Raw genomic sequence first — 26,649 nt, 5'->3', positions numbered from 1 at the left:
TATTTGGAGTCTTGTGTTTCCAGCAACACTGCTTCAGTTTTAAAGGAACGCCATGTAATTAGCCAATTAATATTATCTTTTTTAGTCTTCTCTTCCTCCTCTTGTGTTTTCATTATTTCACACTATTTAATAACAAATATTTCAGAGGAGGAAACGGTAGCCAGGAAAACAGGGGACACACTTTGGGAAATAAGTGCCTCAGCACACCCCAATACTGTCCGAAGGTCTTAATTTTTGTCTTCCTCCTTCTCAAGTTTTGGATGAGCCGTAGTGGTTTCTCAAGTGTGTCCAATTAAGTCTCCAACTAAGTGTTTCTTTTTCTTGTTTTCCCACATTTTTTTTTTTTTTGTAGGGCAATCTCACCGATCAGCTTTTACAGAAGTCTGAGACGCTGATGAAGAAGCTGGGAACCAGGAACAACGTCAAGGTATTAGAATAATTGGCAGGTGCCCCTTCTCTTTAATACATTAGAATAATGAAGTGGAGTTTTAATGATCGTAGAAGTCACATTAGGCTGTTGCCGCTGTGATTTTTTGGAAAGAAATGATGACTGAACGAAATGGGGAATTTGGGGTGAAGACGGTGAAAGTGCACACAATTACTACAGGGATGGTTTAATTCAAAACAGGTTAAACGGGACAGATCGCATTTAAATTCAGGAATGGATGTCATGATAATTACAGCTGGGATAGAGTCACAATATGGCATGACGGTATGATCTATTAATGCAAAAATTGACACAAGGATGGGAAACTTAGTAATTAAATCAATTTTTATAGAGCGAGCCCAACCTTGAACTTTCTTGACAGTCATAAATTAAAGCAAGTGTTTTTTACATAATTCATTATATAAAGAATAGAAAAGCAGCCGCGAATAAAGCACACTACATTTGTGTACATAATTTAAAGAGCTTTGTCTCAGTGAAAATGTGAATTGCTGTCACAGACTCTACTCACTCGCTCCGTCTTGCCTTCTTGTATTTCACAGACGAGCGTGTGCTCTTTACTGTTATCTTGAATACATCAAATGATATTTTAGCTGCAAGCGTTTCAGAAATTACAGGATGAAGGGAATATAATAAGGGACATATCATTACTTTTTGTCAATCTGAATGGCTGAGATACAGGAATAGAAGGAGAGAAAGTATGTGTGTATGTGCACATCTGTGTGTGTACTCAAGTTTCTCCATATCCTCCTCTGTGATGCAGTGTTATGTTCGGCTGACAGTCGAACACTATCCGCTCTTAATTAACGTTGCACTATCAGTGGGGAGTCCTCTCTCATTTTCTTTTTCTTCTCTTCATTCCAGCAGCCACAGATCACTTGCATTAAAAAATAAATGCAAACAATTAATGCCTTTGACTCTCTTTACAGCTGGAATGCTCCACCGTAATCTGGAATTGGCAGCCATCACAGATCTTTGTCTTTTATTAAATGAATAATTCAGCTTATTGCATACTCTGACAGAACAGTGTCTTCAGCAAAACGGCTTGGAAATAATTTGACCACTTCTCCTTTTTTGCACAGAATGTACAAAATGATACAATGCATTTTGTCCATTCTTCAGGATTGTATCCATTATATGAGATAATGATATACCAATACAACAATACAATAAATATTGAGAATGTGCAACAGTAACAAAATACTGTATAGCGCATCTTACAACAGCAAATCAATGAAAGTGTTTATAAGTGATCAAACACATTTTTCTGGCCATATTGTATTGCAACAACTCGCTCTAAAACAAGATTTTGTCCCATTGTTTCTAACTTGCTAACATTACTGGTTGCCAAAGAAATTCAACAAAAGAGCATCTCTGATTTGTCTTTTTTTCCAAAACCTTTCTATTAGGTCTTTCAGCATCATGAGCCCACGACCAAATTAATTACAAAGAATAGTTGCTAGGAAGCGTCTCGAGCAACACGCGGTTTTTCATTCTTACACTTGTCTCCAACTCGGCAGGTGTGGTTCTACAACCAGGCATGGCACGGCGTGGTGTCTTTCCTCAGCGTGGCCAACAATGCCATCCTGAGGGGAAATCTGCCAGCAGGCAAGGATCCCCGCCAGTTCGGCATTTCTGTGTCCAATCACCCCCTCAACCTCACCAAAGAGCAACTCTCCTACATGGCCTTGTGAGTCATCGGTCCCAAAAAAAAAACAATGGTTAAAGGGTAAATCAGGTTCGAACAGCATGAAGTTCGTGATTAGAGCCTTACATAGTGTCATGTTACAGCTTTGGAGAGCAAATGCACGTTTTATGTAACTTATGTGATAAAAATGTCAAATATACAGCACAGCAACACGTTTAACACAACTAAACTTGGCAGGGAAGAATGCATATTTTACATGGTGAGAATCTAAACTTGCCACTATAATGCAGTTTTCTCTGATTTGAAGAGAGAAATGTAGATTTTCTGACAATGCATCATGAGAGACGCACAGTAGAAACTGATGGTAACTGGGGATCTGAGAGAGACGAGGCAGACTGCGAGGGACGGAGCAATGGAGTGGGAAGGGAAAGCGAAGACAGCCCAGACAAAGGGAGAACAGATGAGTAAGAGACAGTACAATAGAAAATGTAGGACAGATGATAGATAGATGAGGGATTTGTTAGACTATGCACAGATTTTGAGACCCAGGGGAACTCCTAAAGGAGATATGCAGGTTTTTTTTTTACCTCATGTCTTATCAAGGACTAGCAAAGGAGCAGATTCCCATGAGAATTAGAGATTTATGACGTGCTAAACCACGAAATAGTAGCTTGCACCATATGGATTTAGGCAGTTCTCTTTATGCTGTGTACTGTGTTGTTGTCTGATTATGAACACAGATATGAAATAGGCATTTCTGTACATTAACTATTAGTATTTTGGTCATTCAGAAAAATTCAATCAAGGCTTTCCATGGAAAGCCACTGGAACACATTTCACTGCAGCAAATTACCATGCAGTGTCATAATACAAGGCCTGACATTATACAGGGAAATTCAGTGGCTGCTACCAATCACCCAGCCACAGTTTTATTCCATATTCTACTGCCACTCCAGCCTTCTCCTCAGTTAGGTATTTATGTAGTGATCAGGTGCTGATGACAGTCCTGAGTTAAAGAGGCAGACTGCGGCAGGTTCAGATAATTACGATGGCCTGTCTACTATAGATTCAGGGTGAGTCTCTTCCCTCTCTGCTTCTCTGTGCAGCATGTGATGACTAAAATGGTTGAGCTATGATTTTCAGATTAACTTAGACATCTTCTCATAGATGAATAAGTGTGCCACAATTTCACACAAGAATGGGAAAACGGAGTACCTGTGTAGATAATGAAGCACTATAGAACTGGGTTACTTATTTGTGCTTTCAGTATTAAATGGATCAAATGACGAGTCACAGAGGATTACCACTTATCTGCATTTTAAGCCAATTATTTAAATTGTTGTTATTTTCTCATCACATTACTCGTAAGTAGATGAATAAATGAATTGATGGATCATATTGAGAAAATGATGCTTCACAGTGGGTCCACGGTCTAATTTTGGAGTAGTGACATCTACCAGAAGGACTGGGGGTTCTAGAGAGAGGACTGACCAAATCCATGGTGTCCAAGGATTTTCAAATCGATTCTGAAGCATTCTTATACCAATGTGGCCAAGTGGTGCAAAAATATTCAGTTTGTTTGCATAATACACAGTAGAAGCCATCCTTTGTGGAGGTAGTGGCATTCGAAGGTGAGCACAGTGAAGGCTTAGTTGTAGAGTTTCAGAATAATGGTGTCTCTAAGCTGCAAAAAAAAGTTAATAGATACAGGGGTTTCAGCGTCATGTTATTATTATGCATGCTAATGGTTGTACTTTTGCTGCCTTGTTTTGGTCAAAATGTGCTCTTATTTGTTAACGTCCCGTTTCCTTGTGAACACTTTTTTCATTTGCTTGTTGACAACTGAAGTGACGTATTATAATAGCGTTACTTTTTTGTCTATGTCTGTCCTTATATTACTCATGGACACCACCTGAATGTCATGCAGATACAATTGCTAGGTATTGGCATAAGTTTTAGACTGTGCCGTCTAATTTGTTATGTTCTCTCCGACTGCACTTCACCCCAGTCGGCGTCAGAAAACTGCTAATTGGCGGCATTAGTAAAAACTGTGGGACGGCAGACAACTACCATTCGAGAATTCAATATATGATGAGAATACTTCAATAATGAATTTCCCCAACCCAATTCTAAAATATGCAGCAAAGTATTTTTCACACACTGAGCAGCCACTACACAAAATGCGTCATCTCTCTCTCTCTCTCTCTCTCACACACTCTCTCCATCTCAAACACAGATACTAGCACATTTAAAATAGACGACATATACATCATGCTGACTAAACTAAGACAGATCAAAAAAAAATATTTCAGTACTGTGTAATAATAATCTTTAAAGCCAAGCCTGGCTTCATAACATTAACAAATAGCTTACCTTTAGAAGGGCTGCAGGCCCTTTATATAAATGTATCCTTGCAAATTGCAGTTGGTTGCTTAATTTCCGAAACATATTAGTGCCTTGTGCTGTTTTGCAATGATGACATCAAATCAGAAGATCGGCCTAATTCCCCAAACGTGACCTTAGGAATATGGGTTTTTATTATTTTCTATTCTCTTCTGAGACCCACCTCTCCCCCCCACCCCTTTACGCCGATGCTGCGCTCCTCAACCAATTCTGGTGCAATTGATGTTATGAGCCAACTGTGGGAAGTGTGCAGGTGGAAACAATTGTTTTACACCTGTCAAATTTGCCACCTCATTTGTGTGATGTCTCCTTTTTTTTGGTTCTGGAATGTCACACAAAACCTTCAAATATCTATTATTTTCTTGTGACATTTCTCACCTCTTAATTGCTCAGGAATATTAATGAAACTGGCAAACGTCATGTCTTACCATCCATTTGAAATTGATGTGTAATTCCATTGTTACAAATCCATAACCTGGATATAATGCCTGTATCCTCAGATTTCATAATTATCTCTTGTACACCAAACCCCCCACACTTAAACATCGAAGGCTGTCTGAGAATTGAAAGCGGTCCATGCTATAAAGCTTTACCCCCACAGCTCATCTTACTCGCTCTTCCATTATTAGTTAATTAGCAGATAGCATGCCCTCTTCTTTACAGCCATTAACCAGCTGTAACCCTTCAGGGTTGGATCCATCGCTTCTTCATTCTCTTCCCTGCACCCAAACACATCTCACAGCCCTTGAAACCTGTTGAAATGCAGGTTAGCACCCACTGATGTAAATTATTCCATATTCATGTGTTCTACTTGTGTCTGTTCGGCGATGATAAATACAGCTATGTATCCGCACATGGTGACTTATTTAACATGCTAATTACGCAGTAGGAGGTCTTTTGGAGGGATTATTGTGGGCCGAGGGTGAGGAAGACGGCGGGGGTTAAAAAGAATACACCACATACTAATTGCACAGGCACAATGAAGGACACGTGGCGTAACTGTAGATATACGATTACGTAATGAAGGTCAGCATATTGGAGGAGAAAGGTATAATTTGTTTCTAACATGACAGAGAGAGACTGTAACATATAAAAGTCTGCGCTCCTCTGTTCTTTGTACGGGAATTGGCCCATCATAATCTTTAAAAGCTTTTTTATTATGTACAAATAGCATTGGCAGTGCTTTCCATTAATGTATGTAATGCTTGTCTAATTAAGTCATCAATACCAACTAAATTATTTATATTGATTATTTTAGCAGGTGTAACAAGAGTGGTTTTAATGCATCCTAACTGTTGCAGAGTGATAAATCTAATTTGTTTATTGCATTACAGGAAATTAACTAAATGCTGCTTCAGCTCTATAAGTGTCATCTGGCTCGTTTCCAGGAGACGAGAGAAACTCTTCACTTTTATACAGTTATTTGTATTTCTGATCACAATACATACATGACCACAATATGGTTGATATTGTTGACCGAGGAAGAAAATAAACAGTATACCACCTGCTGTTAATGTAAAGCAATGTATATAACCGGTGGTAAGTTATTGTGACCCTGCAGACTCAACACGAATAGAAGACGACCGAAATGCAAAAACCACCACCGAAGTAAATGCTACAGTATTATACTATATGCTGTTCCAATTTAAATGGAAAATCAAGTGAGCCTGTATTCTCCAGCTCTTATTTCCGTTTCATATGAACCATGGGACCATTTAATTTAGATTTGAATTGAGCTATAATTATGTAAATCATAAAGATCTCATATTTCACTTCATGAACTGTTTTTGTTTCCAACGCTCTGATTGGCACCCTGAGGTAAGAGCTTAGCTATCGAAGCACATGAAAGCCCACTGGTAACAGTAGGAATAGGAACAAAGTTAGCTCTTTTCTAATGAAATAATATTCTTCTATGAGGCTGGTTCACTTCATAAAGGAGGTTCTCAGAATATGAATCTATCCTCATCACTTCACAAAATATTCACAGGCTAAAGTTTAATCTCTGCTCCTGTTTTCCTGTTTCTTTATCAGTGTCAGTAATAGCTCTCCCCAGTCAACTTCCTGTTTACTGTGCTTTATTCAATCACAGGGCCACATCCTCCACAGACGTGGTCGTGTCCATCTGCGTTATCTTCGCCATGTCCTTCATCCCAGCCAGCTTTGTTCTCTTCCTCATCCAAGAGCGGGTGACCAAAGCCAAGCATCTGCAATTTGTCAGTGGAGTAAACCCCACTGTATACTGGCTGGCCAATTTTGCCTGGGACATGGTAAGTACCTGTTTTGTTTTGTCCTCCTGATTGATCACTCTTGAGATACAGTGTAGTATTCCTACTTTATTACTCAATTAAATCTGGGTTAAAAAAATATATATATTTATAAAAAAAAAAAATAACATTCACATTGGCTTTTGTGCCACAGGCCTCATTTTAGCCTAGTTTGATCATCTCCCACTATGCTGAAAATATTTATTCCAAAAAAGACTATATTCAAATTTGAGAAGAAGAAGCTGTAATTGATAACGTGGCTTTTACAGCAATTGCTTCTGGGAAGAGCTTCACCTGAGCAACAGTTATTGGCTGAGGCGTAATTATCGACACCAGCTACCCCTGCTGGTTGTACTCAACAGGCTGACGTGCAGTTTCCCTGAGGCACAGTAGAAATAAACATTTTATCAGCCGCCTTCAGTAAAGAAATGGCATCAGGGCACTCATCATTATGGGGATAAATGCTGTCTGAGTGCAAGACAAATGTACTAACGGTGCCACTGTAATGATTCCAGCCTGAAGCTTTCAGCATCTGCATGCATGTTCCATCAACAATAGGTATAAAACAGGCAGGAAATCCACATTGAAAGCCTGTTTATGTTACTGTGCACATGCTGGGAACTGGACATACAGTCTCTATGTTCTCTATCTATCGATTGTACAATAACTGTTTTATTAAAAATTTTGAAATTTATATTGGTAACACTTTAGATTAACACATATTCACCATTAACTAGGTGCTTACTAACATATATAAGTAGCATACTAGCCCTTTATTAGTAATCATTAATCCTGTATTAGCACCTTATTCTACCTTATTCTACCTCTATTACGGCATGAATTAAGATCCTACATAAGGTGTTAATGCATTCTTAATATTTACTTTTAAAGGACTAGTATGCTACTAATGTGCATGATGGTAAGCACCTAGTTAATGGTGAATATGTGTTCCCTAATTTAAAGTGTTTCTGTTATATTCTTCCTGCCCTTTTCGTTACTGAATAGATTGAAATTGTATTTTTTCAGGTTTCACGATTCAAAATTTTTTCAGGTTTCACTGAGCAACCACTTGCTTCCAATATGAAACCGATAAGTCTGTTATTCACTGAAAATTGAAGCCTGGTGCTTTCTGAGTGCTAATTAAAAAGTCACTGACTGATTTTATAATTACACATTGTCTGAAATATAAAAAAAATGGGAGAGAGAAAAGCTCAAAACCGTACCATCTTTTGATTTAGTTATGAATACCCTGCAGCGCTTTTTCATCAAAACAAACACCTTCGTCATCAACATCTTCTGATAAGGACAGCTACTTATTTTTGTGTGTGTTTTGTGTGCTTGTTTATGTTTGTTTTGACAGTGTAACTACATCATCCCTTGTTTGATTGTGATTGTGATCTTCCTCGCCTTTCAACAAAAAGCCTATGTTTCCCCTCCTAACCTGCCTGCACTGATTCTGCTGCTTATCCTCTATGGGTAAGTTCTGTTTAAAAACCTGATACTTCAAATGTATCTGTTGATGGCTTTAGCCGACAAACCAGGATCTAATTGACGATGTATGGAGTAGCATTTAGTTTGACTGAGCCAACAGCTCAGCTGCTTTTTTCTGATAAGCAGATGAGCACAGTCTGGTGCTTAGTTGAATTTCCATAGACATTTAGGAAGTTTAAATACTTCTGACAGTATGCTGTTTTAGAGGAAATGGGTTACACATAGAGCTGAAACAATTAATCGATTATTAATGGATTACCAAATTAATCGATTACATTAGAAATAAATGTAATGTATTCTCTGACTTATGAGAAAATAATTGTTGCAGTTGCAGCTCTAGTTACATGTGAATTGTAGTTGACAGAATATGTCAATTGTACATCATCTGCATAATGTAGATTATGTGCTAAGCACTAGTTCACACGAATTGGTCTTAATTGACACCATTATAGCATTGTCTCACTTTAGCTCCCTTCAGGCCTGAACTTTACTAGTGTTGGTGTCTTTTTTTTTGTAGCAGCAGTGCTACAATGTATTGGTTAGATTGCGTTCATGCAGCTTGTGAGTGTGAGTGTGTCCTCAAAAACACCTCCAAATATGTTTGTGCCAGGTCTACGAGGTTTATGTGCACGGTGTGTTGTTTTCCTCAGGTGGTCCATCACCCCCATGATGTATCCGGCCTCCTTCATCTTCAGTGTTCCCAGCACGGCTTACGTGGTTCTAACCTGCATTAACCTCTTCATTGGTATTAACGGGAGCATCGCCACCTTTTTTATGGAGCTCTTTGATGATGATGTGAGTGCCTGCTTCAATCAATGTATGTGTGCATGTATACTATACACACACATTCTGCAGTGAGTGGAATCAAATAGATATATGCACATGTATAGTTTATATAAAACAGCAGCACAGACATTTATTCTTCAGTAACTGCACGAAAACTAGATTTGGAAGCTATAGCACTACGTGCTAATTGACTCGAATCCTGGAATGCTGGAGTTTTCAAAGAAGAGACTTTCGCGTACGCATGTGGGTGGAGTATGTACCTACCTGGCATAACTTTAAATGTATTTCCTTTATCCTCCCAAGGATTTTTCAAAGGAATTATTTTCCCTTTTCTCCTTAATGTTTAATCGTTTGGTGAGAATTGGGTCTTCTGAGAACTCTCCTTATCCATCTTTCAGCAAATGTTCATTTTCACTGTGAGCCGCTTTAGTCGCTGGGGAATCAAAAGACAAAGACACAAGGAACTGGAGAGGAAATGGAGAGCTTAGTTTGGTGAGGAAAAGAAAGAGAGGGTGATGTTGACTTGTCAGTCATTTCATTTTTGATTGGAACTGAAATAATTTCCCATTTTAAAAAAGAAAAAAAAAGAAGACAGAAATTACTGTTGTGACTATAAAATGAGTTTAAGAGGATTCTCAATAGCAAACCTCAGGTGATGATAACTTGAAAAACTACTTTTCTACTTTTCTTCATCCTCTGAATTGAATCTAATTTGGTTGATTGATTGGTACTTGCACAATTAGTTTCCTGCACCCAATTTTTTTTTCACTTCATCTTTTTAGCTTGGCACCGATCAGTCATTACTTCAGTCACAATGGTGCTTCACTCTCTGACGAGCTACTTGTACATCAGTTTGTACATCAGAATGTCTCCCACAGCTCTAATCCGACACTTCAGATGGAGGGTAATGTTGTCTGTTCAGCGTCCTCTGCACACTCTGTCCCCCTCCGATGTTCCTGCCCTGACTTGATGTCTCCTCTGGCACCATGTGGTGATGGCATGGGATGTTTTCTGTCTCCTAACGAGGCTGACTCATTTGCATTGAGATTTTATTATCACCAGCATCCATAATCAATTTGTTTTTTTTCAGCTGGTGCATCTCTCTTCAAACAAAGTCATTGTTGCCATTCTGTTGTCCCTGCATTCACTTTATTTATTGATACAGTGTTAGTGGAGCATATTACTCATAAAGGGCGCCACTGGTGATAATTTAATGGACAGCACGTTGCCCATGGGTAGAGTAAAGGGACAGATTTATGGTGCACTTCTCTTGTCCAAGGCATTAGGGACAGAGATAGTGTTTCTATGAGACTCGAAAGGGACACAGGGTCCATGATAATTCAACTAATCTGACTTGATTTTACTACTGATAAAAGAACCTGATGGCTCAACATCAATCTACAAATGTTAATTTTTTCAAGTTCATCATGCGAGCTCCAAAACAAACCGTTTACAACATATCTAACACTGTGGATACTACAATGATGCCTCACTGATCCTGCATGTCTAATCATTGTTAGATTCCTCACCAGTCGAATTAGTTTTCTTCAAATTTAACTATAGACTCCACTCAGCTCTCTGTTTTCGAACACAGGGTGAATCTAGTTCGCTTTCGGGCATGGCACCATTTTTCTAAGCGAGGACATCACAAAAAGGAAAAGAGAGAGAACACAGAGCTACGGTGATACAGACTCTGTGCCCCAGTTTTGTCTCGAGACGAATTGGAGATTTTCTTCCCCCCCAGGACTGTCCAGCTCCCTGTGGATTGCATCAATCCCAGTCTACCTTAAATGCTTGAAGCAGTGTCTGAGTCAATACCTCCACCGTGTGCCACTCACAGATAACCACAGGCACAAACAGATTTTGCAGGATAAAAGAATAGGTGTGGCAGTGTGACCAGATACTACCTACCTCATGTCGTGTAATTGGGAGTCCAGCAGCCAATATTAACGGTTTGTTTTATAACAAAAGATAGTACTGTCACAACAGACAGCTTACTGAAGTGAAGTCGAAAAACCAAATCAAATTAGCAAACACTCTTCAATAAAGCACCTGCCTTAGATGCTTTACAATACAATATTGTTGACTGTTTTCTCCATAAAATATCAAACTAGTCTTCAAGTGAGCGTTGTGTATGTATGTTGTCACTGCGATTCCCAGCATTACAAATGAAGTCCTGCTGTGGGAATTAGCACAAGTAGCGATGTGGGTCAGATAAGCAACCTCGCAGACAATGCCACCTTCAAAACAATTTGAAAATGATTTATGAGCATATAGCATGAACATAAGGGGGGGAAATTGTCCACTATTTCCATCTCCAGCTAAGAGCCTCTTAGATCTCATTGATGAACACCCAGTCAAGAAAAGATCTGTTATTTCATGTATCGATCTCAAATTAGGTGCTTGCTTCCCTTGCATTCATCTGCCAGATAAATGGTTTGTATTCAGCCAAGGTCAGAACTACTGCCTATTTATTTGACTTTTGCTATCTTTGTATTGGCTTAGTGTTGAATCTAAAGAGCAGTGAAGTCTTCAGCAAATCCCCAGATGTATTAGGTGTTTTTGTGTTTACATGAACCAGGTTAGTGGATGAAGTGTTTGATGTCACTATAAAATTGCACTGCTGCTGGCTTACTGCAATAACAGGACAAACATAGCAAATGGATTAAATTTGACCTGAATAACTGTTACAAGAAACTGTGTGCAAAGCGTTGTTGGTTAGAAATGCTGATGTGAAACGATGGTGTTGGATACACCTCAGTTCCAGGCATTCATGTGTGACCTTTTGCAAGAATAAGATATCAACCTTTAAGCATTTTAACGAGCAATGTTTTTATTGTCTGATTCTGTATCTGCAATTTTTTTGTATAAGGTGGATATTAATTTCTGAATGCTGGGAAAACTCAACTATTTATAAGATATTGATTTTTAAGTGTGTTTACTGCTCTTTGTTCCCAGCAAAGGTGTGCATATATAGATACAAACTGATGATAAACACACAGTTGGAGACCTGAAGGTTTCCTTTGACATCACAGTCAATGAGGACTTTTCATCATGCTCTCATATCTGTCTGAGAAACACTTGGCCAGTGACCACATATGAATAATAAGAGAGACATTTCCTTTTCTTTGCTTTGTCTCTTTGAAAGTTGAGTTTTCACGTACCTGATTATATTTAACTATTTCTTCTTATTCACCATGTATGTACAGTATGTGTGAAAAGAAGAATCTAGAGGTGAGACCGCAGATTCTAACAAATGGTGGACTGCTCACCCCTACTCTTTTCCAAGAATATTTGTTGTGCACTAACTTCCCACTTCACCAAGCCCTAGCAAGTCCTAAAGTTCATTTCAAACACTTATTCTAAGGCTTTAAAAACCAAACTAAATTTCATTCGAAAGCAATTATACACTCATAGAAACATCTCACATTGAGTGTAATGCTTTCCCCTCCTAAATGTTACACAGTAGACCTATAAATGTACACATTTTAAAAACGTTGCTTATTTGTTTCCTTGGATTTAAAGAACAATAACAATGCCAGCGGCTATACCATTGTCATTGAAAATGCAACTAGCACTCAATTAGTTTAGCTTGGCATAAGAAACACATTTTTGCCATTTTATGTGGGTGTTATATTGGATTATGTTTAGCCATGAACATCGAAACGCTGTGCCAGCAGAGATTGAAAGAAGTCACTAACGCAGGATGGAGCATGTTAATTAGTGAGGAATGCTGGTGCGCAGATATTAAGTTTGGACAGAGCCAGGGGAGATTTCCACTCTTTATGTTTAGCTAAGCTAACTGTCTGCTGCATCCTACTCTATATTTAATGTCAGCACATTATATAGGGAGTTGATTGAGTGAGTGGTGGGATCTAATTCTTGAAAGAGAGCACATAGGCTTTTTCATCTTGATTGTAAATGTGCATTTGGAAAGTAGACGGGTGATTGAGAAATGACTTTGTATCTGGCATTTGAATAGTGTTTAAGGCTCCCATGGTCACATGCATTCATCCTTGACTCCCTACTGAAAGCTTACTCAGTAAATCTAATAAATTACAGAATGGTGACGCACATCGGTGAATAAATTCTGCCGACCATCTGCAAATTTCAACATAGCTATAACAAAAAGCAACGCTTTCCCTGCCCCACCCACTTTGCTTTAGCAACCACCCCTCCAGAACAGAAATGATGAATTTATCAAGTAGTCTCCCCATGTATGCAAAAGCTTCTCAGACTATGCTGCAATAAAGCGGCATGCATAATGCATGAGCTTGCGTTTGAAAGCCACGCTGTGCCAAAAGTAGTAATAGTTTGTGTTCCCTCTTTCTCTCGTCTTATTTCCTCCTTTTCCTGACCCTCTGTATTCTCCACCTTCTCTGAGCTTGTTGCGGACTCGTCCATTGTGTCTTCATGTAATCAATTATTTTTAGGTGAAGGACAAATAGCAACGAAATGCCCTGAGACAATGTTATTTTTTGTGTTTGCCCTGTAATACAGTGAAGCAATATGTGTCGGCTTTGTGTTTGTGTGTACCTCTCTTTTTGTTCTTGTATACAGTATCAGAAGAAGGAAAAGAAACGGAAACATACAAAAAGCCTTTGGGTGTTATACTTTTTATTCCTTTTTCACCTGTATTTCTTTCCGGTCATGCCCCTTCTTCACTCGGTGATGCTTTTAAGGATAAAAAATCTGCTTACATGAGCACCACAAATATCAGCTTGTTTGCGCATGCAGTGTGTGCCATCTCACAGATCACACAGTATGTTCTGTGGTGTTTGCTTAATTTCAATATCAAGAAAGTAGATGAACTCAGATGCTCTCTGCTGCCTCTATGCAGAGGCAGCTCTGCATAGAGGCAGAGGCTGTGGGGATGCACCATTTGCATCCCCACAGCAGTAGAGCACTCAGCATGTATGTAGAGGGGGAACAGGATGTTTGTTCAAGATCCACAGTTGCATCAGGGAAATGTATTGTCGAAGTGGCTCGTCAATCTATGAGTATTAGGACGGTGCAGCTAATCTCCCAGTCAGAGCTCGCATAACCAAAGCTTCTGCATGCTACTAAGTTGTGTCTTGTTTGTGTGTGTGTTTGTCTCAACAGAATATTTCTCGCATCAATGACATCGTGAAGCAGGTGCTGCTCATTTTCCCACATTTCTGTCTGGGCAGAGGGCTAATTGACATGGCCAAGAACCAGGCGATCGCCACACTCTTCAGCAGTTTTGGTAAGAGGCCACAACCACCATCACATCATAACTAATCTGTGAGAAAATAAATTGCCATGTTTTCCCAGAAACAAAAGTGACCACATCTGCCAAGTACGAGAGATAATAGAATTTTCCATGACACAGTCCAAACTTGCACCTGTTTTAATGGAAACAGGAAATTTTTTTTGTATTATTCTTTAGCACAAAATGTTTTATAAAAGGCCTGTAGTAGGACCTTTAGAACCACACTAAGTTTTAGTCATTGTACTATTGCAGGAACATTGAGATTTTGCAATGCCTTTCACTGATGGAATCGGGATACTTGGAGCTTTTAAAAAGTGTGTATTTGTGTGAGGATTAAGTGAGGTACAAATCAAAACAGTGATGTTGTATTGAATATCAGCACGGCTGTGAAATGCTGAGAACCACGCACGTCATGTGTATGGGAAAAAAGGTGTGATGCCAAAACTTAAAAATAGATCGGATATAACAGAAATCGCCACAGACGCCACTCACACATCCAGTGTGAACCAGGCTTAACAGTGTATGTTGATTGCACCTGGCCGCGTATTTAGTGATAATTATATGTGGAGTGGTACGACAGGTATCAGGTAAGTCACCACTGCTGTTATCCTCCATATAAGCACTATTGGAATGCTTCTCATCAAATCAAATTGTTGGTTTTCTCCGGGTTCACCAGTTTAAGAAGTTAATTAAACACTCTATATTGACCATAGGGGTGAGTTTGTGAGTGAATTTCCCTGCCTTTGACTGTATGTCAGCAGTAGTAGATGGATTGTTACCCCTCTTCTTCAGTGTGTATTTGAGCCTTGAATACCACTTAAGCAACATAACCAGTAACACAAGGCTCATCTTTGTCTCTACTTTCCACATGTATTAAATTTAGCCCGGCGCAAGGGTGAAGAGGAAAACAGTGCTTCAAGGGCATGAAGAGGCAAAGTGGCACATGAAAGAGGGAAGAGGAATCTTATCTTTAGAGAGATGGAGCAGGAAAAGGGGGTTTGAGGAATAATTTGCGGCAGTGGTTGAGAGTAGAAAGAGGAAAGCAATCACAACTTAAAAGGGCTAGTGTGGAGAGGTGCTATTTACCAGAGAATGAGACCAAAAGCACTTTCGTTTTCTTGACTCTTTAGTCTCCCCCATCAGGCTCAAGGATTGTAGAAGCTGAGAGGACGGAAGAGAATCGCCAATGATGAGAGGGTGGGGGCTGTCACTGGTTTACGCGCTCATTAGTCAAAAGAGGCTTTTTTACCCCATATTACAGTGGTATATTATATATAATTATTTTATTTTATTAAGCCTAAGTAGCATTTAAACTACTGTTTCACTGTCAAACCTATCCCTGAAACACACAATAAGAGTTGACACATTCCACCTCTAGACTGAATTTTGACAACAAATATATTTGCTTCCGATATAAAACACACAGGCAGCAGTTTTGACCATGATTTTGCTGTAAAGTTCCCACTTTTTCCTCTTGTTTTCATCCTTCTTTTTTCCTTTGTGCCATCACTGCAGGTGAAGACCGTTTTGAGGATCCGCTCAGCTGGGATATTGTGGGAAAGAATCTTTGTGCGATGGCCATCCAGGGAGTAGTGATGTTTAGCATCACATTCCTTATCCAGTATAAGTTCTTCTGTAAACCAAGGTACAAATTTGTTTGTCAACAATAGAAAAGTCAGATTTAATTCAAACATAGTTGCGTAATGTTTTCCTGTCAGCTCACCCATGTCCCTCCTATTCTCCTCCATTTAAATTAGCAGTCTGAAACCAAGGTTGCTATGGAAACTAATCTGTGTGTGCTTCTGCCCGCTTCTACCATTTATGAAAATTGCAGAGATTCTTTCACAGAGCTTAAACTTTGACTGAGATAATTTGTCACGTGAGTTCATTTGTATTGTAATGAAGGGTACCATGCCAACTGTGGTTGACTTCTCCCTGCCAGGCTTATTTCAGCAAAATCATTAGCTGCAGCAGAGGAGGAGGATGTCGATGTTGCTCAGGAGCGTGATCGAGTGTATGGAGGCAAAGCCCAGAATGACCTTTTGAGGATGTGTGACCTCACGAAGGTACAGTGAACTCCAATTTCCAACTCAATGCAAACCTCTCTGGTTGTTTTCTAACATTGCTCATTATTTTTTTAACCTTTAGTTCAACTGAAACCCCTTGATACTCATCAAGTATTTTAGCACATATATATTCCTGTGGATGGATTTTCCCATTCACCTGCAGTATTCAGTTAGAGAGTGGCAGACAGTGGCTTAATTACAGGTTGCTGCAGAAAGTGCAGGTCTGAACATTCACGAGTGGGCATGGAAAACCAGACCTGACTGCATTCACAGGAGTGTAAAGGTCTGTGTTCCTTTACAGCTCAGGCCCTCCCCTTATTCTGGTGGGTGAAGTCAGGCATGCTGTGAAGAGTGCATGGCTCAACACCGCCGAGATTAACGCTTCATCCATCCGCAGATGTTCCCTCCCTGCAGGCGCCGTGGCAGCAGGAAGTGTCACCACAGCTGCCTGTTTTGCAGCTTCAGTGCCAACAGCTGGACAATCTAACAGCCTTTTGCTTCTTACCACCTTTCTTCACTCCTTTACCCCCTCTGTCTTCTCGGTCTCATCATACTTAATCTGTCACTTCTTGCTCATGGGCACAGACGTGCACCACACTCCCTTGGGTAATTACTAAACAAGTGCTAGGTGAAACAGTTGGATGGGTAATGTGTTACACATCATCCCACAAGGTGAGAATGTTTCGAAAAGAATGTTCCTTTGCTTGGGGAAAGTTGTTCCACCTAACTTTTTGGTGCACTACTGGAAACACTTGATCCCCATCAAAACACATCTACTGTACAGCACGTGTGTGTCTGAGCTACTCTTTTGTTGACTAGCAGCTCAGCCGTCGTTAATGTGCGCCTTCATGGTTGACGACGTTTCTCTTAGATGAGACACAGTGGCCCATCGTCACGCCAAACAGTGGCAGAAGGCATCGGGATTCTTCCTGCGGTGCCCTCATTGACTCCCACCACAGCTGTGCCTCATCCATTTGGGGTGTAGATAACAAATTGATCAATGAGCGCGTGGTTTAGGTGGCCATGCTCCACAGGCTGGGCCCTGTCATAAATCTAAACATGCCTCTGAAGCGATCGACAGGCCATCAGTCATGTGTCATATTCCTGCTCCTCCCTTTCCTTTTCCCGCCGCTCTAAGCAGGAGGCTTTTGCTATGGCCTCCACTTAGCTGCTACATTAGCAGTGGCATTGAAATCAATGGAGACTTTAATGGAAGTGCGTCGGCCCGTGAGCATTTTTCCAAGCCCGGTGCTGTCAATCTGCCGTCAGTCACTCACTAAGCTGACAAAGGAAGTCTTAAAGAACCTTGTGTTTAGAGGATGGTCTGTGGCGTCTTTGCTTACTAAGAGTATATTCCCCAGGCTGGGCAACGTGGTCAGAAATATTTTCACTTTTTTTTCCAGATTGATCATTCTCAGTGCTCAAGGGCAAACACGTTTCTTTTTTCTCAATTTAAATTAAAGCATAAACAACCAAAAAAGAACTACGTTTAGAATTGAATCTAAAATAAAGTGTTACAGCTCTGAAACACAATTCACTTATCTGTGACCAACACTTGCCACCTATAGTCCACCCACAGACCTCTTCTCAGGACTATGTGGGTGTGGACAAATTGGATTTTAATGGATTTTAATGGCAGCATAATAAAAAAAAACACCTGTGTGGGTGTGAAATCACGCTAAAGATGAACACGCCAAGCCACACATATTGGCACAGTGGCACTTTTATGTGGTACATAAAATATGAGTGGACTCACTTGACTTTTGGAGTCCACATTGTATAATAGAGTAATGAATGACAAGGGAAACACAGCTTAAAATTAAGAAACCAAATTTGAATTGTTGTTGTCGTTCCCGTTGTTGTTTCCTGTCAAACCCACAGGTCCCCAATGAATTCTCAGTTGGTTCGTGATTCATGTTCAGCATCAGTAAACCAATCGTTTCCAATAGCTAGTGTTTTGTGACCTCTCTCCTACACAAATTATTTGTGTTGTGCAGATATTTGGCTCTCCACAGGTCTTGATCGTTATTGTTTGCTTGTTTTTTTCTCCTTGTTTACGCCCTAGTTGCTTTACCTGTGAGTTTATCATCATTTGTGTGAGAATTAAGACATTTTTTATCATGATTATTGTCAGAAAAGTTTTATTTTCCAGCTGTTTATGTTCCACTGTATTGTGGGTTATGAGACTTGTTTATTATGATTGAAGGAGGAAGTATTTTTATATTTAGGTGCAGAGGATGGATACCAATTTTGTTTGAAACTTTTACAGCTTTGAGGTTTTTTTCTTGGATCACTATTTTCTTCAGTGACTCTGCTTTATTTCATCTCCATTATGTTATATTTTTAGTATGTAGTGTTTGTGTATGTTTAATCGCCATAGACATAGCATCTGGGCAGTAATTCAATTTATACTCCTAGTTGCCAGAGGTATTTGTAAAGATGGAGTGGGAGGGTGGGGAGCCATTTTATTGTTGTGTGAAACAATGCCAATACTTGACTGGATTGGACCACATTTTGGTCACTTCCTTTAAAAATAAAAAAAGTTTCATGGTTTAGTATCTGAAGTGTAACATTCGGTGCTGAAGGCATGCAATTTTTCCTACCTGTTTTAGTCTATATTCAAGGTTTGCACAACTGCTACCGTCATATTCTCCTAACTGTCTCATCTGATTAGACGTTGGCCTGCTTATCATGACAGCTGCTGTGTAGCTCGAGTCAGAGGAGATTTATCCTTTAATTGCCTTCCTCCAGACACGTAGCCGCCACTTTCATGTAGCTTAAGCACTGCAAACTATCACTAAAATTGTATGTATAATACAGGTTGATAAGTTCTGAGTGCAGCTGCCAGGTGGCACTGAAATAATGATGGATCCTTCCAACCCTGTGCTTTTATCAAACGCTTTTCAAGTGCCAACTGTGTAATAAATACGTAGTTTTTTCAGGCTTGAAGTGACAGTTCTAAATGTACATGGATACATTTGCAACAGCTTACTCTCTGATGGCGGTTAGTTTGTTTATAAATTCTATATAGGATATGTTTGCTTCTGACTTTTCCATTTTATTGAACATTGTTTCAGTGTCTGACACAAACAGGCATGTAAACACACAAATAAATCTGTTTTCGACTTTTAAAAACTTGGGGGGGGGGGGGGGGGCACAGTCAAACGAAGTCATTCTTTTGTCCTTGAATTCAAATGCTAAAAATCTTAACTGTCACGCTCAGCAACAACAACAACAAAGACCATGTCTCGTCTTTTTGTGCTAGACCTAGACAACATTGCCTTCAAACCACTTTGAAACTAGATCAAACCCTCACCTAGTCTTGGATGTGGAAAAAACAACTTCATGAAATGCCTTATTTTGTTTAATGTGTGTGCGCGCAATACCGATTTTAATAAATCCTGTGCTCTTGAAGTGGGAAGTTTCCTTGCCTCCTCTGGTGAGTTTCTTCAGATAATACAGACTGCAAACGTGTATGGAGGAAGCTGGTCAGCGTGGGAGGATGTGGATGCAGCGTGGAAAGTTTTCAAGTGAGATGTGAAAAACATCAAGTTCCTTCTCATTCCCAGTGCCGCTTTATGATCTTAGCAGGATACTGACTCACAGTCAAAAAGTTTTATTCTCCCTCATATCCTGAGAGATGGGACTCTGCATTTTATTTTCCCTGGCATTCTTTTTAGCCTTTTATTTCCAGTGTGGCACTTTTGGCCTTTTTTTTCTTCCTTTTATTGTACTGTACGTTGTTGAAATATGCTTAGGAAATGAACGCTTGCCACATTGATCACGATAGAAATGGTTTGGATTACCATGTGGAAAATTTAGTAGTGGGGAATTCTGGTGCCAATTCCTCGAGGGTGGAGAGCGGAATTAAATATAATGTGAGTGAATACGGCAGACTTTTCATGTATCAAGTAGTAAAAGAAATACACCTCGAGGCAAGTGATTTTTCATCCCTCCATCACTGTGGTTTTGCTCATTATATCAAATATGTAGTGAGCATGAATTCTTTATAGGGGGTCCTCTACTATGGGGTAGATTTTAGACGTATCTACACACAGCACCATTTCGTACTTTATCAAACCAATGTCACATTTCTTTTTTGCTAAAGTCATCAGATTGTATATTAAGACCACAAAATGCATGTTAAAGTTGCTGTCCTTACATAAAATACTGGTATGATTTACATAACCTTACTTCAGAGAAGAGAAGTGAAGTAACCTTCAAAGTGACGACACATTTCCTCATGAATCCCGTCACTGAAGTCACATATAATAATGTTCTTGTCCTCCCATTTCCCTTCGTGCAACTGTCTCACCGTTTTTTTCCCTACCTTTTCCCATCTGGCTAGTCCTGAATGTTTCAAATTATCCCATTCTTGTTAAAAAAAAAAAATCATCCTCCTATCTCCTACTGTGTCTCTCTATCCTTTTTCCACCTGCTTACTTCATCTCACCTCTTTCCTACTGCTCTGGTCTATCGCTCCATATTTTCTCATGCCATCCTCTGCTATCTTTCTCACTATCTCTGCTCTCTCCCCCCTGCCTCCTCTCCCTCCTCCTCTCTCTTTCTCTGGCTGGCTGGCTGATTCATTTTATCGCCTGCTCCCGACAGGTGTACTCTCGGAAGAGCACCCCCGCTGTGGACAGGATATGTGTGGGTGTACCTGCTGCAGAGGTGAGCCAAATGCTGTCACATCACACAAGGACCTTTTCAAGCCACATTTCTGTATTTGCACATTTTGTTACAATTTTTATCAGCATCACCCATATGGAAGAAATTATTTTATTTCCTGTTGCCATTAAAAATAATAATTATGATTTGACATGCATGAAAACAGGCACTGTTCAGAGAAGGTGTGAGGAAGAACATTAAAACACACACAGGGCTTCAGGGCCCAGTGCTGTTTCGCTCAGTAAACCTGTAAATTGGCAGTCGGAAAAGACCAAATACAACACCGTTTTGGACAAATACACCTTCAAATTGTCTGTGCAAAGTGTCTTTGCTCTCACTGCTGCACACACAAACGCCAAATCGCTGAAAGCTTGATTTGAACATAATCTCAAAAGCTGACAGGAAGTCGTGATTGGTGGGCTTTTGCGCTGATATCCATCCCCTCTGCCACTGTTTACCCAAAGCCCGTGTAAATGCCAGTGGAATATTGTGATTCACAGGACTCCGCTGATCACACACACCACATTTCCATCCATTATTTACATCAGGCTTAGCCCTCCTCTATGCATTCACAAGCACAGGTCGCAAACAAGCAGAGATCAATGAATGACAGAAATCAAATATTTATGCTGTAGCCAGAGCACCTATGGCAGGTCACATGACCACACGGTGTCACTGAGACAACTTCCTGCCCTCCAGAGAGAAATAAAATCAGCAGCATCGGGGAGAAAAGCAGAAGGGAGGATGGTGTTTGTTGTAGCAATTGACACAGACAGAGACATGTTGTTTTTTTACAGAGTTTGTTCATGTTTTCCTGTGTTGATTTTGTTTGTGTACAGGAATATTTGTTATTTTACGAAACACTGAACTAGTCATGTTTAAACTGCAGTCAGTGATATAGCCTATTTACAATATTTGCACATTCTACAGAATCACGTCACGATTTTGGTCAGGAAAATCTGACTGTGTACAGAATGTCTCATCATCCAGCAGTTTGTTTTCCAATGAGGCTTGTGTCTACACAGCACTGTTTTTCTAATAAAGGCCTCCCCATTGTCTTTGTCAGTGTTTCGGCTTGCTGGGAATCAATGGAGCTGGGAAAACCACCACATTCAAGATGCTGACAGGGGATATCCCAGTCTCCAGCGGAGAGGCCTTCCTAAATGGATACAGGTGAGGTTCTAACTCCCACTAGTGCGCCAAGAAACCCATCATAATTAGCCACCCAAGATGAGTGTTCAGATGGGGATCGAGCAGAGGTTTTTTTCTTTTTTTTGTTCGAGCTGACACCTTTTCTGAGCCACTCGTTTTCACTGTAACACCGCTTTCTATTTCTCCATCTTTCACACTCAGTCTTTGTTTTTCTTGGGGTAGGTAGTTTCAATATCTCATACATTTTGCTGTCTCTGTCCTTTTTCAACTTGAGTTCTCTCATGTCTCCTCACTCAATATTCTCAGAAATGCTGAAGACACTGCTCTGCCTTTCTTCCTGAGTCTTGCACAGCTTTCACACATATCATTCCTTTTCACATCGTCGCCCCTGTACCTTGCTCTATTTTTTTCTTTTTTTTCTGCAGGGCAGAATCAGACATGAGAAACTTTTGTACATGCCAAAAAAATACCTCGACACCAGCGATACGTGACTCAAGAGCTTGAGCGTGGGAAGCCTTTCTCTTTCTTATGTTTTGGAACAAACAAGTGTCTCTTTGCTTCAACATGCATCTGTGAGGCAACACATCCCAGCATGGCGTGAATTGTGGTTTGGTTGCTGTAGGTGTAATGCGTGTCTTGACTTTGTGTTCCACATACGGCTGAATGGGCCATGGCTTAAAATAAGCAGTGTTAATGTTGATTAATGTGTGTAAGAGAGAGATAAAGGCAAATCCCAGATACCTTTGGAGGAAACAAAACCTGAAAGGAAAAACAGCTGTGAATACTCCCACTACTTTTTTCATCTCATTATGCTTTCTGTGCATCGGCGAGAAGAATGATCGAGAACAAGAAGCTTCTCTTAAATGGAAGTCTTAGATCTCCTGACAATGTTGTCCTCTTATTTATGATGGTGAGCTCACAAAGAAGAGCTGGTTCCTTCTTTATTTAGACATTATGTTTACAACCCAGTCTCAAACTGTTGAATGCTAAAAAGCTGGCTGCCTGTTATATTCACCGGCAACCACCAATAATCTCTCATTGGCTGTCTCCTGTGAATGACTGAGACTGACAAACGGTGAAGCACCTCATATATTATTCAAAGCAATATGTTGATACCTGTGTTGTATAAAGTACAGCTAATAGGTGAAAGAAACTTTAGTTTCTCCAGAAAAAAAAACATATGACTGAGTTGACCCATTATGCCATAGTATTTTATGGTCACAATAGCAAGAAAAAAGGAAGCCATAGACGTATTGTAGATGCTAAATGGTGGTAGAAAGAGCGTTAGAGTCACAGCTAAAGGACTAAAGGAATCATTGAAGCTGGTTTACATATCTGTTCAAAGGTCTACATGACTCCTCAAAGTATGAATGTCATGAAATTTAAAGGCATGGAATTTTCAAGAGAGCACCTTGACTCTCCACAAGTTAATAGAGGAAAAGTTTTGTCAACTGACGATTCTCAATTCTCAAGTTTCTTCAAAGTTTATTTCAGGATAATATCAGGGTGTCTGTGCATCACCCCACGTTGTCTTTAGGAGGACAATGACCCTAAGCGTAAAAGTAAATCCGCTATAGAATGACTTCAAACAAACAAAATCTGCCTTTTGCAGCAGCTCAGTCAGAGTCCAGACCTCTGGAAGTTTGACTTTAAGAAAAATGTTTACACCAGAAATCCTTGGTGTATATGGCTGCGACGAGGCAGATCTGTCGAGGTAAATATGATCTGTTTGAGAGCACTCCTGACAACAACAATCAGTAACTGTTTCCCCTGCCAATCTCATGCAGGGTGTCTTAAATGTCACTAAACAAGATAAACGATTGCCTTCGCCAATGAAGAGGGGAAGTATGTTTGACTATTTGGAGGTGAAAACTGAACAATCAGATTTCTTAATTGCAGCTTATCAAACTAAGTTATACTGTAAAAAATAATAAGTGTACATTGCTTAAATTAGCTGTTGATGTGACTGCTACCATTGTCGTTAACTTAAACACACTTAGACATGAATTGTACATTTTTAATAAACATTTATTTTTTTTAAAGAGTAATTAATTCATAAAATGCAATGTTTTGTCAGAACAAGCATTTGTTTGACAGGAAGAGGCCTAACAGGAAGTGACATCACCATAAATTGTCTTGTCATGATTAAAAATGGTAAAAATACTTCCATACATAAGTATTTATTAATGGAAATGCCAGACGACAATTCAGTTTCAGTTGCAAACATGGATCAACATAAACAACAACAACAAAAATAAAAAATACAAAAAAGTGCAAAACTGTAAATGTCTTAAGGCAGCACATATATTCTTTTAACCATTATTTATAGAAAGTCAACTGGAAAGTTATGAAAATGCTGGTAAGACAGATTTGAACCTGTGGCTAGCGCCAGGCGAGCTATTCCTTCTGTTTCCAGCCTTTAGGCTAAGTTTAACAGCTCATTGAATGTAAGCAGTAAACATTATGTAGGCAATAAATCTTTAGGGCTGTCAGCGATGTGAAGGGTTAATTCTCTGTATGACATCCATCAGCAGAATCAGTCCAGCTTGTACTGTATAAACAAACTGTTGCAGGCTGATGGTTGTTCCGCAGTCGGGTAAATAAAGGCTGACCTACCCTCCAACTAAAACAAACAAGGCAAAGAGAAGTTAGACCTCACCCCATTCATGCGACAAGCCTCTGGTGGCCTCTGTTGGTCATATTGGCAAGTGCAAGTGTGGAAGCACAGACAAAGAGACACACAGAGCCACAAAACATTCTGTAGGGTGAAGTTAATATTAAATGAGCTAAATCAAACGGAGCAGTGTGACCATTGCTCCAGAAAAATAAGATTCCATGACAAAGTTGGTTCCATTACAATCCCTGAAAAAAGCTAAGCAACTTAAATCAATACAGTCTGGTGAAACATTTGCTCCCTGCAGGTGGTGAAAGTATTTATATTATGGTTTCCAAAAAAATTTGGCAATTTATTTACCCAGAACTTCTACTGCTGTTATTATATGGCTGGACTTTATCAGGTGAATGTTAATAAGTCAGTCACATCCATATTTGCATTTATTTCTTTTGTTTTTGGGACATTTTGCCTGATACCACGAGCACAAACCGTGTAAACGAACCACTCTGCTTCACCCAATTATTTTTGGAAGAGTTTTAAATAGAAGCACAGGCCTCCATTCTCTCAGCTCTGATTTTTTCCTTTTCTTGTAACAAGTTATTGTTAATATTTGATGAATCCTTCCAAGCAAATACATTTCAGTCGGAGCTCTCATTGGGATGCAAGAAAGAGAATACATGTTGTATGCTCCTTGGCCTCAGAGCGGTTCTCATATTTCATGCTATAGTCTCTGGCTTGCTAAAAAATTTTATATAAACTTGAGACATTATAACTTAAAGTTGATGGCATCACTTGTCAAATAATACATGTGTTCTTTTTTGCCAGCATACGAACAGAAATGAGGGATGTGCACCAGAACATGGGCTATTGTCCACAGTTTGATGCTATCGATGACCTGCTCACTGGACGAGAACATCTGGAGTTTTACGCCAGGTTGCGGGGAGTACCAGAACATGAGGTCGCCATGGTAACTATTACTCCCTTTGGAACATGTTAACAAGTAAACTCACTGCTACCCTCACAGCTGATATTTTATAGAGCTGCACTGAGAGTGACAAGGCAGAGATTACTACAGATTTGCTGTTCATACTTGGAGAAACTCGTTAGGATGGTTAAAGAACCGCTTATTTATTTTTCCACGATTTATGTTTATTTCCTTTCAGATTGTTTTTATTGTTTGTGTTTTTACCATCCAGCATTAATAGTTTTCAAGTAGGATGCATGGAGGGCAAGCCGATCGCACCTCAGTGTGATGGATAACCTCAATTGGAGAAGACATACATAATGAAAAATGACCAGTGGTAGAAAAGCAGCAGCTGTGGGTTACGGCTCTACATTATTCAGAATGCCTAGTAGAGTGGCCGGGCCGATGCGGCCCCCCTGTACTCCTTTTTGCACTGCCCTATTCTCCAACAGTAAGATCAAACATGGAATCCGCTGGCGGCGACTGCAGGCCTTAGACCCGGCGCCAGGGCTTTGATCTCCGAGTTGTGCAATGGAACTCAGTTCTCTGCTGCTCCCATAACCCGAAATTGTACAGTGTCCCATTGTGGTTTTGGTAGCAATTCTCCGACCAAACCACACATGTCATAATAACATAAAGAATAAACAAATATTGATATGTGTAAAGAATATGCAGCAAAAGAGAATTGCAGGTCTGTGTGTAATGTAAACATGTCTTTTAAGACCTGGTGACATTGTGCAGACGTTTGATGATTCATTGTTGAAGTAGCACGGAGAAAAGTGAAGAACTGCAGCAGCCTGTAGTGAGGGTCTTGCAGTGATGCCAGCTGTCACGTCTCGTCCTTGAAAGCGACAGAGCTTAAAGCTCTAGTGTGTAACTTTTACATATAAACACGTCTGTTACATTCAAATC

General features: G+C 39.8%; 1 protein-coding gene across 1 annotated transcript in view; it reads left to right on the top strand.

Moving 5' to 3' along the window:
• The window catches only part of LOC310940873 (phospholipid-transporting ATPase ABCA1), a gene marked incomplete at both ends in the record, with an annotated part of 116,674 nt that overhangs the window by 71,044 nt on the left and 18,981 nt on the right, over positions 1 to 26,649 (top strand). The window contains 11 exons of the mRNA XM_083905909.1: positions 353 to 427; positions 1,966 to 2,135; positions 6,586 to 6,763; positions 8,121 to 8,236; positions 8,902 to 9,046; positions 14,141 to 14,264; positions 15,786 to 15,915; positions 16,213 to 16,336; positions 20,948 to 21,010; positions 22,074 to 22,180; positions 25,599 to 25,740. Of these exons, the coding sequence (XP_083762035.1) occupies positions 353 to 427; positions 1,966 to 2,135; positions 6,586 to 6,763; positions 8,121 to 8,236; positions 8,902 to 9,046; positions 14,141 to 14,264; positions 15,786 to 15,915; positions 16,213 to 16,336; positions 20,948 to 21,010; positions 22,074 to 22,180; positions 25,599 to 25,740 (1,374 nt within the window). The remainder of the gene's footprint in view (positions 1 to 352; positions 428 to 1,965; positions 2,136 to 6,585; positions 6,764 to 8,120; positions 8,237 to 8,901; positions 9,047 to 14,140; positions 14,265 to 15,785; positions 15,916 to 16,212; positions 16,337 to 20,947; positions 21,011 to 22,073; positions 22,181 to 25,598; positions 25,741 to 26,649) is intronic.

This window comes from Microchirus variegatus, assembly GCF_963457635.1.
Source record: "Microchirus variegatus genome assembly, chromosome: 2".
NCBI classification, from domain to species: Eukaryota; Metazoa; Chordata; class Actinopteri; order Pleuronectiformes; family Soleidae; genus Microchirus; species Microchirus variegatus.
This window is presented reverse-complemented; position numbering and strand designations above follow the sequence as displayed.